The sequence below is a fragment of the Homarus americanus genome, unplaced genomic scaffold, assembly GCF_018991925.1.
Source record: "Homarus americanus isolate GMGI-L3 unplaced genomic scaffold, GMGI_Hamer_2.0 scaffold25467, whole genome shotgun sequence".
In the NCBI taxonomy this organism is placed as follows: Eukaryota; Metazoa; Arthropoda; class Malacostraca; order Decapoda; family Nephropidae; genus Homarus; species Homarus americanus.
In genome coordinates this window covers 6,371,098-6,384,753 of record NW_024732867.1, presented here as the reverse complement: position 1 = coordinate 6,384,753, position 13,656 = coordinate 6,371,098, and the positions used below count along the sequence as shown (strand labels likewise).

Genomic DNA, 13,656 nt, shown 5'->3' with positions numbered 1-13,656 from the left:
CCTGTTACTGTACTGTACTCGAGTAGAATTAAACAGTCATTAGGGCCTTACAGCTCTTTGCTTTGAATTACCATTAGAAGAGTGTTGGCCATTACATTTTACATGAAACAAACATTTTTCTGCATTACAAGTATTGAGATGAATCTAGTCAGACCTATTCCAAGGAGTTTGCAAAGTAGATTTTCATATGATATTTATATTGTACAGTTTTCTTTGTTGTCACTCACTAGAGTCTGGACACATTGTTGCACAAATAGTATATAAGGGTAGAGTAGTGCATGTTTGTATAATACTTGGCTTAATATTTCATTACAAGGAATGATACGTTAAAGCTTACACCTTCAATGTCATTTTCACTCACCCCTGAACATGAGTAATGAAAATGAAGGTGATGATTATTTGCTGTGTACTGTATATACTATGTTTTGGAGGACAAGATTACCTAAGGGCATTACTAGTCTTCTCTTTTGTTATTTAAAGCAAAATAAAAAGTTTTGTTTGTTATTATCCAAAAGTATGGGATAGTTATAATTTGTTTTTGCAATTGAATTATTCTATTTTTAATAATAAGTTATGTTAAAGAGAGTGTGTTTTTCCTTACAGTAGTAGACAGTAGTGTTTTAGTTAATATACAGTGGCATAGATCATGACAATAATTGCTGATGAATTTGATTAATATAATGTTTTTCCAAGTGTTAATCTCATGCTTAAATTATTTTGTTTAATTTTGGCTGTTCAAAAAGCTTATAAAGTGAGTGGTCTTGATCAGATGGGATATTGGGATGTAGTTTAATGTACTGAACATTCATTACTTTTGTTACAGTTTTGTTGTTCTGCCCGAGAATGTCTCGCTGACAGTTACCCATAGTAAAAATATTACTTTGATTTATTTGTCAGTATTAATGTGAAATTTAGCACTGAAAAAATGTTTTAAATATTCTTGGAAGATATTACTTTTTTAAAAGAAAATTTTCAAAACTGATTTTGTATTTATAAAGTCATTTAATGATCTTTTGTCATATATCACACATTACATGAACCCTTAGGCAAATAATCCACTCCAGTAGCTTTGTAGATAGTAGCTTTGAACCTTTCCTAATTAATTAAGAAGGTGAGGACTAACCTGGCTTGTGTGTGCTCATCTTGCTCTCTAAAGCCCACCTCACAAGCTTTTCCTATAAAGGCCTTGTACATAGTTAAAAGATAGCGGGAAATATACTTTCCTAAGTTGCGTTGATAATTACGGTAACAGCTGTGACAGTGTTTTAATAATATAAAATATGAAAAGTACTTGAATACTTTTAATGCTTCTGTATATACAGTACTGTACAGTATTTGGCTTTAGACTAATTCAGTACATATTTTATCTCTGATCTAATGATGTGAACTACAATACTGTACAGTATGTCATCAGAGTTTTAATGTATAGCAGAGAAGGTTGAAGGAGTTTATAACATTTTACAATTTGCTTTTCACCAAATTATTGGTCAAGTTAGACAATACCTGTATTTCATAACTTACTATCTGTGGCAAATGTTTCATAAATTGATGTTCACAAGTTGTGGAAAGTATCTTAATAAATGAAAAGGTTTTATATTCAAAATTATTTGAAATAGCACAGCTTACAAATGTAGGCAATTAACAAATATTTTATTGGGTTTTAATTATTGTAATTAGTTTATAAAAAAAAGAATAACAAACAGACTTGTAAATATTGCAATACTTTGCCAATATTGAATATAAATGATAGAGAGTACTGTACTGGTAATAGTACACCAGAGCACAACACTTACAGGAAGTGTTGTGTCATCGTATTGCCTCTCTAAAATGAATTACAAGTTCAAGAATTTCTCCTCTTGTGTTAAATTGAGATTTGAGAATTTTTTACTTTTAATATATCATTATATACATTTTAAAGAAGCATCACAAAATTTTCTTAGAAATAAGATACAGTAATACCCCAAATTTCCCTTTTCTAAACCATGTTGAATTATTGGCAATGATAGACCAAGGGAAATAAGATAAGTGAGTGATACTGATTACTGTATAGTAGTTAATTTACCCATTGAAGACTTACAGGACTTATGAGAGTAAAAGGTATTAAGAACAATTAAAAACTGGTGCGCAGTAAAATAAAAATCACTGCTGTAATCATTTGAAAACTGTGGAGTCGCAGGTTAAGCGGTCCATACAAGACAGTCGTTGAATGATATGTGTTTGGTAGAGAAAAGTGTTTTGGGTTAGACCTCTGTACTTATCACTTTGTATTTTGTTGGTCAAGCCTAAATAGTAGATTAATAGAAATACTTAAACCACTATTTTCTTTCTGTATGCTTCTATGTATAATTTTTCCTGCCAAAACTGCTTTCATTTCATACAAGTTATGTCAGTGGTCATAAATATTTTTTTTTTACTTATCTATTTACTATTAATTTATTTTTAACTCATTTAATTTTCTCCTCAGTTTGCTTATTGCTGTTGCGTTGTAATTTTTTCTTGGGCATGACTGGTTTAAGGCAGCAAATTGGTGTGGCTCGTTTCTCCTGGTTTTGATGTTTTCAGTCTTCAGAATTATTGCTAAATTTGGGTACAAAAACTGTGTATTCTCATCAGATTTTCTGAGAACATTTTCCATCTGACATTTTCATACAAGGAGCTGGATATGAACAGTTAAAGGTAATAGAATATGTAACGGTAATGGAAATAATGGAAATAGTTCAAATGGCGAGAATCCCGAGTGGACAAAATTCTCGGGAGATGTTGAGGGAGGGAGGGAGATAATATCCCTTTTATTTCATGTGAGAGGTAGATGTGCTGTCTCTTGTGTTGAAGGACTGAGTGGTTCCAGTGATGACTCCTGGTGCAAGAGAGTAAAGATGACATAGATGAATTAGTTTAAAAGATCCCTGGGAGAGTAGGGATGGAGGCAAGTCGGTGAAAGATTCAGTAGAGCGAGATGAGGTAACTGGACATACAGGAGAGTTGGCTTAAAGTGATTAGATATTACTGAATGCAGATTATAGGACATATTGGGGGCAGATAGAAGATGGGTTGCAAACAAATTAATATAAGGGAAAGTTGTGGGAGTGGATGGCTTTGGGACACAAATATTGAAACGGAGAGAAAAACGTAGTACTGTATCTTAAGAAGAGTACATAACAGGTATTGAAAAACAGCATAAGTGCCACAGCTGTACCAAGTGGAGCAATAATACTTTTATATAGAGGGAAAAAGTTGTAAGAAAGATTATTGAGGAGTCAGTGTGGTTAAGTGTATGAGGGAGGGTATATGGTGGGTTGATAATGGAGTGGGTGAAAATAAAACAGTGTAAAGTAGGTGAAGAATTGGAAGGTGTTCACATTGAAATGTAACAAATTTGAGGTGCCATATATTTTTATTAAATGCTGTAATGCAAACGGAGGAATGTAACCTAACTTGACCGGCCAGGACCATAACCTCTCCCTCCCCCCCCCCACCATTATTACATTGACTTGTATGGGAAAAATTGCTTTGTCATTCATATAATCATTATATTATATATATGGATTTTTAGGAACTGGCCTCATACTAATAATGAAGACCCACTGTACACAGATCCTGTCACAGATTTATCTGCCAAAAAAATGGGCCAACAATCCTGTTACACATAAGACCGCACCAAACATTAACTTCTGGGCCATCTCTTTCGACCTCATGGGTGATATATGGATTCTCCATTCCCCTGATGCATCATTGTGTACAGTATATTGTTGTGACTACATGCGTGAAATGTTGCTGCGTTAGAGAACATGGCCTGGTTAAGGTACACTCGATCAAAAGAGTATCTGCACAGTGGATCCAATGTTTTTCTAAATGATCAATACGTACATCTATGCCACAACGTAACCACCAACATGAACTACTCTACATATAGTTCGCAAAATTACTTTCTTTTCTTCCGAGTGTGCATATAATAACAATACTTACTCTGGATAAAACAGGAAATGTTGCAAGCAAGCGATATAAGGCTTTTGCAATATACATTGTTTGGTGTCAGATTGTTTCATGCGAAATGTGCACAGATACTTTTTTGATCATGTGTACCGAGTGCTGTTATCAATACTGTAGATCACGTGCTTATCATATAAGTTTTCCTTTTGATGTAATCATCCAGTTTGAGGTGCTGAACCAGTTAAAGCTTATAAGCATAGAGCCGCAGTCGTGTGTTAACGATTTTATGTACAATTGAACGCGGCATTTGCAATTTGGTATAGGCATGGCAGATGGACTTCTTTGGTTATTCAACATCCTCCTCCGATGTTCTGGGCTCTCCTCCACAATGTTGTTTCAGGACACTGCCAATCTCCTCAAATTTCTTCATCCATGCAAAAAGTTGTCTTTGGTTCAATGGTTCCGTGCCAAACATAGTGCATCAGGGTTGTCATAGTTCAATCTGAAACATGTAAGTACATGAACTTAGATATATGATGTGGTATCTGTGGAAGTTTCAACAATCTCACATTCATACATAAAGAAATTATGATGCCTCAAAGTTGTTACATTTCAATGTGTGCGTGGGTGCATGTTTCCCCTAAAATTAGGGGAAAAATAATATATTGGGGCAAAAGTGAAAGAGGATGTAAACTTAGGGATGAAGAAGGAAATAAGAGATAGTACAGCACTGTACAGTATAGTATTTCCCACTGTGACCTGTAGTACTGCAACATGGACTCGTACACAAACAGAATGTTCTTAAATTCAAGCCACAGAATGAATTACCTGTAGGGTTGTAATTAGTATTAATCTAATGAAAGAAGTGAAGAATTGTGAACGGTAGTCTCAGAGTTGTTGAGTTGGCAGAGGATGTGAATTGTGGAGTAATTAATGAGTGGTGCTCTTAGACAGTATGGGTACGTGATGATGGTGCCTATAGATGTATATGTTGTGGAAGGGCAAGATAGAGTACTGCATTAAGGAGAGAATGGGTGAAGGAGGTATGCCCTCCCCCCCTCCCCCCCCCTCCCCCAAGTTCGCGGATTTTTACTTCGCGGTTCTCGGTTATTCATGGATGACACCCTGGATGTACCCAAGAATGTCTGTGGGTAGTTTTCAAGTTGCTGGCATTTTTGCTGCTGGGACAGGGAGCCATTCGTTCTAGAGACAGTAATTTACTTTACCTGTATTGTAAATATGTGTGTGTGTGTGTGTGTGTAGACACACACACACACACACAATTAATAATAATTGGAAAATCCTCTCATATATGCAGTAGTCAGAAACAAATTTTTTAAAAATGTAACAGTCAACCCTCAAGTCCATGATTTATTACTTTATTAAGAGAGCACGGACTTGAGGGTAGACTCGCATTGTTAATAAATTTGTTTCCGATTATTTGTGAGGATTTCCCAATTATTATTTATTTGTATGTGTTTTGTGTGTGTTTCTCTACACATACACACACACACATACAATATTACAGGTAAAAGAAATAATTGTCCTAAGGGCAAACACATAAGGGCATATACATTTCTTTGTACACAAGTTAAAATGTATCTCCCCCTCGCCTGCAAATGTTATTCGCGGATGAAGACCATTTTGAGAACTTAACCTCCACAAATTTGGGGGCCTACTGTATGTCATAATAGGGTGTCTTATAGGCTCTTCTGTTGTGGCTAACCCCTCTGAGGGGAGTAAGGCATTAAATATAAGAGAAAATAATCAAATAGATATAACCCTGAGTGTACTGTATTAGAAAATCATGCCTTAGAAACAGTATTATAATACACCTGACCCTCACTTTATGCTCACTATGTGCCAATTTGAAATTATGTGAGGACCCTGTTTCTACCCATACTTCCACCACCAGTTCATTTAATGTGAAAAAAAAAATGATGTTTTGCAATCTGTCCAAGATATGGAATGGAAAAACTGTGGATGAGGTGGCTTATGAGATGGCATGTTGCCATTTCTTATTTTATAATTTGATATATTATTTTTTCTTTTTCTAAGAAACATTAGAGTATTATAATGATTTTCCACAACTTTTATAGCATTACTGTTGTGTATTAGTAAAGAAAATGTGCCAGAATTAAAGTTGGGGAGCTCCAGAAATGGTTGTGGAACACATCACCATTTTACCCATAAGATTTAGAATTCACTTTTGAGACTTCAAGTTTTGTGAGGCTTTCACAGAATGTAACTGTAGCATAAAGCGAGGGTCAGGTGTGATGGAATATGCAATTGACAATTTTTGACAGTTAAATTATGGAATGTGTTAAAAATGTACTACAGTGACTGAGTGGCTATGATAGCTTTGTTTCCAGAAACAGCAGAAGTTATTCTAGCTCAGACTTAAGTGTGGATGTGATAAAGTACAATCTAGTTATTGTTGCTGAACGTCTTATTGTTTGTTGGAGGTGCAATTCTTAGCTGGTAGAAAGCAAGAGATATGTAGAATGGTATGTTGTAGTTAGGTAAAACAATGGGATGGTTTTTGTAAACTAGAAGTCAAGAGATTGAGGTACAATTACAGGGAAACCTCGATATAGCAGACTACCCTCTCCCATATACAGGTGCAGAAGTTTGTGAGGTGAAGGTTTTGCTATACAGTATTATGAAAAAATTAAATTGGATTCAGAATGATCAAGTTTTAGGGATTTTTTTTTTTTAAATGATGTGAAGGCCATTTAGCTGTGAGGGAGGTGAATGATAGCCATGTTGCTGGTGCACTTGTCACAATCAGTTGGGTAGAAATATTAACTGTATATGTGGCAGATTAATTTCAGGGAGACAGGTTACTGTACTCTGATGGGTTGGAGTGATACATGGGCAGGGAGAGAAAGAACTGATAAAAGAATTAAATATTAATAAGTTAAAGTTGGTTAAAAGTTAAGGTAATTGATTAAGAATACAACTGAGATGGGCTGGTTAGAAGTGGAAATTGGAGTTGTTTGATAGTACAGTACTGTACAGTGCAGTACAGTACAGTACAGTACATTAAACACTTTTCCCCCTTCTGGAGAGTGAGAGATAAACCGTTAGGTAGAAAATCTGAACTGATGATCCAAGTCAGACGGTAAATGGCTCGAGATGTGCAGTTTTATACCCTTATGTGAAAACAAGTTCTATCTCATAACCCTCAAGTAATTTATTTAAGAATGTGAATTGGTAAAGAAGACAGGAGTTCATTCTTTACAAAAAAAAAATAATGAATAAATTTAGTAGTATTTTTTTGTTCTAAAAATATAAATAATTTTGTCTTTGGAGTTAAAAATAAAACATGATTGATAAAATTGCCATCAAGAATTTGATCAAATTCATGTTGGTGGAAAGAAAAAACTAAACTGTTGTTTTGTCAAAATTTTAAGATACTCATTTTCTTCTTGTGAAGGAGTGAGATAATGTGTTTACTTTACTGTGTTATATTTGTTGTTTTTGAAGGTTTTTATGAGATGCATGAGAAGCTAAGATTAAGAGATGATGTTGTTGGTAGATATTTGGTGGTAGTGTTGATAAATGTTGCTTGAGTCAACAAGACTCTCTCCTGTGTGTCATACAGCTCAAGTAGTTAGGGTTATGCTGAAACACGAGTATAAGTTGTTTATACCCAATGGTTTATTACAGTGTTTTGATGCTGACAAACATTGGTGGTGTGTCTCATGTTATTGGTGGTTAGTAGTTAATTGAAGAACTTGTACTCAATTACCCTTTGCTGGAATTATAATTCGTCTTTCACCCTTGATTTCTCAGTTAGCTTAAGTAACAAACTGATCTGTTTAATGGCAACTATCTTCAATTCTTAAACACTAATCTAATGGTAGACTCTGAATCTCAGTTAACATAACAGCAATCAGTGTCTAACAATAACCTTATTGAAACTATTGTTGTACTGAATATTATCTTTTAGAATGCAATCTAAATAAAACACTAATGTTGGATATTTGCAAGGGTGTCAACAGAACAACGTATTAACAAAATATCCAAGTTGGTAAACACATGCACTTGTACACATGTGATATACAGTACAAGACTTGTTAACTTATTACAAATGCTGCATGACTCAGATACAAGACAATTTATTTCGTGAACAAAGCAGCACGAGAAAAATACTTATGAGGAAATAAATGTTCTTTGTGTAAGTGAACCTGTTTCCAACCAGTTTGATATATATGTCAAACTAGGTATCAGTATAATATATTGACTACCTATTTTCCACTAATGTGAACAAGTTCTCAAGGCAACCTCATTGTTGTCACTAGTCTGACCTGGACCCAGTCACTGCCCAGCGCACGGAGGGGCAGAGGGGGGCTCAGGGACATCGCCGCAAATGGCCCTAATGAAAACGGTGGCTATCTGAGACTAGGTGCAGACAGCAGTGATAGAGACTATGCAAACTTACCCCCACTCAACTTGTCCCACCATGCAGACACGACTTATATCAATTCCTCAAATTATATCCCTGGTTCCCCTCGAAATTCTGATTCCAAAAGGGCTGATAGAGTTGTGGAGATAGGTCATGGAAACCTTCACACTAGTTACTCCCATGACTATTTCTTGAATAATCATTACAGTCAGAGGGAGCAGGACAATGAATACTCTTACCTTGATGGAAACAATGGATACTCTGTACCTGACCCTGATAACAATGACTACATGACAACCTCATTTATCTTAAAGAATGATGAGGTCCCCTACCATGATCCCACTTGCACTGTTGCTGACTGTCAAAGACCAAGTTGCCTCATACCAGACTATTCAGAAGACACGACCATACCCTATCGTTCACTAACCTCACATGACCAATCTGACCAAGAGACTGAACGCCCAACTCGGTCCCGATCCCGTTCCCGACACCACAAGCGACATCGCCACCGGTCGAAGAGTGATATGGGCTCCTTGAATGCCCCCCAACAAGCCCCCCCATCATTCCGTGATGCCCAGGAAGCCCCTCCCACTACCGAGGGAGTGCCAGATACCCTCAGACGGGAGAAACGTCCTCTCTCTGGCTCTGATGTTCTGCGAATGTCTCCAAGGTAGTTTTTTGACCACGTTCTTGAATGGTTCCATAAGAGGGGAAGAAGTTTTAATTTTTCTTTATTCTGTCTTGGTTGGTTTGATGGAATGACTATTTATTTGTTTACAGGAGATGTTTAAAGGTGGTGTCCTGCCACTCTTGTGCCTTGAGCTGTATATTATGCTAGTGCATTTTTTAATATGCCCATAATGTAGTTTTTTTCTGCATTTCCCTTATTGGCATGAATATTTTCAATATTTTGACCACATTCACATTGACCTAAGACAGCATCAGTTATTACTGCAGGTCAGTGTTCTTACTCATTGATTATAGATTTTTAATGTGTTTAAGATTGTTTGGTGGTACTGTACCTTAGAAAAATAAGACTCGTTTAGCTAAGTTCTCCCTGGCTTTGTGTGTGTTTTATGTGCACTCCATATATGTGGTCAATAATATATGAAAGACGTGTCTCCAATTAATGTAATATAGTATAATCTTTTTTTTCTTCAATTATTCAAGCTCTTTTAGAATTTGTGATGCAGAGTCGTACGAGGTTCATCCTATTTTGCTCATTATCTATAAAATGTTTGTATGAAATGAAAGCAGTTTTGCCTCATCTTTAAGTTTGGCATGGCATAATTTTTTTTTTCGTATAATAAAATAAGGGTCTCAAAATTAAATTGTTTCCTAGCTCAGTGCACAAAATAAAATCACATCCCTAAATTTTATAGCATTTTTAACATGATAATATAATCACTAAACAAAATGCAGCTGAATGTTGTATTCATGCTACAGTAGGTAGATTAGTACAAGATAAAGCTTTATTTACTTAGCACAGTATTTTATTGTACATACTGTAGCTGTGATTATAATATACTTACCCTATTTATAGTGAGCAGAATGATGATATTAATATAGTAGGATAATCATTACTGTGGCAGTGGATGTGACAGGTAGCCACATACTGGAAGGTGAATGTTGCCTATGGTAGGAGGTAGCCCGGCTGACCCATTAGCGATTGTGTTCGTAAATGATAGATTGTTTTCATTTTAGTCAGATTCTTCTCATCTTAAAAGTTTCATTATTTCATTTCATTTTATTTTATTTTATTTTATATAGAAATACTTACATTGAATACCATAATTGTAAATCACAGTATTGTACTTCCAAAATCTGAAGCTACTCTGATTACTTTGTTTGCCGGTTACAAAATTATTTTACTTTTGCTTTTGTATACCCCCTGTGTGTATATATATATACTATATATATATATATATATATATATATATATATATATATATATATATATATATATATATATATATATATATATATATATATATATATATACATATACACAATATATATATATATATATATATACATATATATATATATATATATATATATATATATATATATATATATATATATATATATATATATATATATATATATATATATATATATTAGTGATGTCACTCATCACATTATTTATACAGGTTTTTTTTTTTTTTGCCTGCTAAGTGGTGGCTTCAGTAAATACTCAGATCCATTAAGTTTATTATGTTTTGAATCTGTGTGGACAATATGTCATTTACGGACACAGCAGCTCCTACTGTGTTCGGGACCTTGGGGCTGTTGTAACCCCCGCCCCGCCGTCCACCCCCCTACATAGTATTGCTCCTGCTGCCTAACTCATACATTGTATACCTTGCTCTCGACAGGAGCCTATTGCAGTATATTGATGAAGAGTTGCGAATGAGGTATGAACTCCCCAATATTACCAGTTTAACCTACTAACTGTTGTATTGTTTTGTGTATGCCTAACATTGTACTTGTAGCTGGTATAGCCTCACAGATAACTTGAGAAAGTATTAAAGCAGAAACACTAACTGTAGTTCTGATCTGCATGGTTGTTGTTTTGTTCCTCGCATGCTTCTCTAACGGTACTGTACTGTACTGTGACGGCTTATAAGAAAAAGCACTCTCTTGATACCCATAAAATTTGTGTTGTAGCTTTGTCGATTGCCAAATAGCATTTAATTCATTGAACTTATAAAAGGTCCATTTTTGCATTTGTAAAATGTCATTAATATGGCAGCATTCTCAGTTATCTTAAAATCTTTATTTAAAGTAACTTTATTACATAGTTTTAAGATGTGATGAATGCTTATGCCTTCCTTGCTTATTTAACTTTTTGTCTCCCTATACTGTACCTGATGACCTTATTAGTCACCAAGTTCATTAAGGCTAAACAAAAATTCCATGTTTTGTCTTAAATGTAAATTTGCTAATAACCTTGAAATTCACTTGTGTGCCTTGTGTTTGTTGAGTTGATAGAATAATGTTTGCTTTTCATTTGACTATTTTTTGGTTTCTCAATTTGTAAAATATAGTACTTTACTATAGTATTTTCATATTCTAAGAAGATAACTTTCAAGATTTTTTTTCAAGATTCCATTGCAAGTTGTACCATGACAGGAGTTCCTTACCTTGTTAAATGAGTGCTTACCCTGCTGCTCACTAATGCCATCAACAGCAAATAAATTTAAGTTTAGTAACCCTCTTGTCATCATGTGTTTCAACTTGGTGATCTCATTGACTTCATCTTCCCGGGTTATTATTAAGTTATCTCTTTAAGGCTTCATGTGTCTTGGCTGTAACTAAATGAGGTTATTAATTCTAAGGTAAATTCTCTGACATTAATGTTGTGCTCAGTTCCTTGTGTATTACTTCATCTGTCTTTTGAACAGTAATATGTAGGTGCCTACTTCTAGTTATTCCACAGGATTATTTAAATGTCTAAATTATTACTTCCTTTATAATATTCCTACAGCTTATTTTTGGTGTTCCCCATTATGCATATATTAGTGTGTAGTTGGAGGTTTATACAGGAAGCTTTTAATGGTTGCTTCTTTAATCGGATTTTAAGAAATTATGGATAAATGTCATTATCATGGTGCAATAAGTTGTGACCTGGAGGTGAACATAACTGTCATTGGCAGATCTATTATGTTTCTTATCTTAAGAGGAGCACAAGATGATCCTTGTAGTACTGTAATATGTTAGACCCACCATGAAAATTTAAAGTTTTCACTTTCAGTACAGTACTGTACCTCATATTGTATTGCACTGCATATCTTGGCAGTAGAGTACAGTACCTTGTACACTACTGTATATTTTGATTCTTAAATTGGCATTAGCGTGTAATCATGAAAACTGTGTAGATATTAAGAGAGATATGATTAGAAATTCACATTTACTTCTTGATCTGTTTTATATATATATATATATATATATATATATATATATATATATATATATATATATATATATATATATATATATATATATATATATATATATATATATATATATATATATATATATATATACAGTATATAAATATGTATGTATGTATAAGGGAAACAGATGCACAATGGGGCATTAATGAATCTTTGACTTTTGGTGTTTGTCCTTGTGTGTGGCTGTGACAGACAGTGGTTTCCCTGGGCCCGTGTGTGGTCTCCTCTGTCACGCTTAGTTCACGGCCGTGTACACAGGCCATGGTGGTATGTAGGGTTGGAAGACGTAGCTGCCCATAAATGGGTGATTAACCTAGACATTCATTTTGTGCTAAATGCACTAAACTTTTCCCTTTCATCCAGAGTGAATCACTCACTGCCAGTGACCTAACCCAGAGTACCATAAAGTAGGGTGAGATACACAAGTCTTACAGCAGCCACGACTTGGCTTTCTTCCTCACACAGAGGAAATGCTTCCCCCCCCCCCCCTGTGGCTTTGACCCCTTTTTTTGGAAGGTTTTACTGATATTAAAAAAAAAAGTGCTTATTCTAAAATGTTTTGATGACTTTGTTTATATTTATGGAAAAAGGAACTTACATTACAAAAACTTGTTTTTTTTTCTTGCATAAAAATATGGTACTTTTTATTGAGAAAAAAAATAGAGGCTAAGAGAATTTTGAATCTTTGGCATTTTTTCACAACAGTTCTGTATATTCATACCCTCTTAGGATTAACAAAATTATACAATTAAAAAGAACTATTGTTGGATAACTTTTAAGTAATTCCATATACAATTAATGACTTTTTACAACATTGTGGGAGTATAACTTGTCTAGGATATTTGATGCATTGATCCTCGAGTTATTTAAGGCATTGCAATGTAACGCATGAAGAACTTTATGTAATGTGGAAGTTCCTAATTTCCATCGTGGTTGAAGTGAATACATGGCAGTCATTATTACAAGCATGTCAGCTTGATCCTTTTGTCCTTAGTTTAGTGGTACTTGTATAGTGTATATATTCTAACAAGCACAGAGTAGCCATATAAAAAGACTGTATATGGGAGTACCAGTGCAGACTGTGAACATTTTTAATGGAGAAAAAAAATATATGATTTAGAAGAGAGTGGAAGGAGGAAGAGGGGAAGAACAGGAAGTAGATGAAAGGAATGGGAATAGCATCCAGGTAGGTGATAAAGAGAGGTGCACAACATCAAGCAATTTATAGGGATGACACAGTGAAAAGGAGTGAAGGGATAAGGAAATGAAGTGAATCTGTGGTTGCTGTGACGACTGTGTGGTGTACCAGGAGGGTGAACACGAATTTATAGTAAAAGGGAACTTTCCAATATTCCG

The 13,656-nt window shown here is 34.7% G+C and overlaps 1 protein-coding gene across 12 annotated transcripts in view; it reads left to right on the top strand.

The window, feature by feature from the left end:
* LOC121869168 (mitogen-activated protein kinase kinase kinase kinase 5-like) overlaps window positions 1–13,656 on the top strand; it is an 84,059-nt gene that overhangs the window by 16,001 nt on the left and 54,402 nt on the right. For 6 of the 12 annotated variants that reach the window (XM_042370364.1, XM_042370367.1, XM_042370363.1 and 3 more), the window contains exons 11-12: window positions 8,238–9,011; window positions 10,720–10,758. The exons of 2 other annotated variants lie outside the window; for them this stretch is intronic. In XM_042370364.1, coding sequence (XP_042226298.1) covers window positions 8,238–9,011; window positions 10,720–10,758 — 813 coding nt within the window. The remainder of the gene's footprint in view (window positions 1–8,237; window positions 9,012–10,719; window positions 10,759–13,656) is intronic. 4 more of the 12 variants (XM_042370369.1, XM_042370366.1, XM_042370370.1 and 1 more) reach the window with 2 other exon arrangements.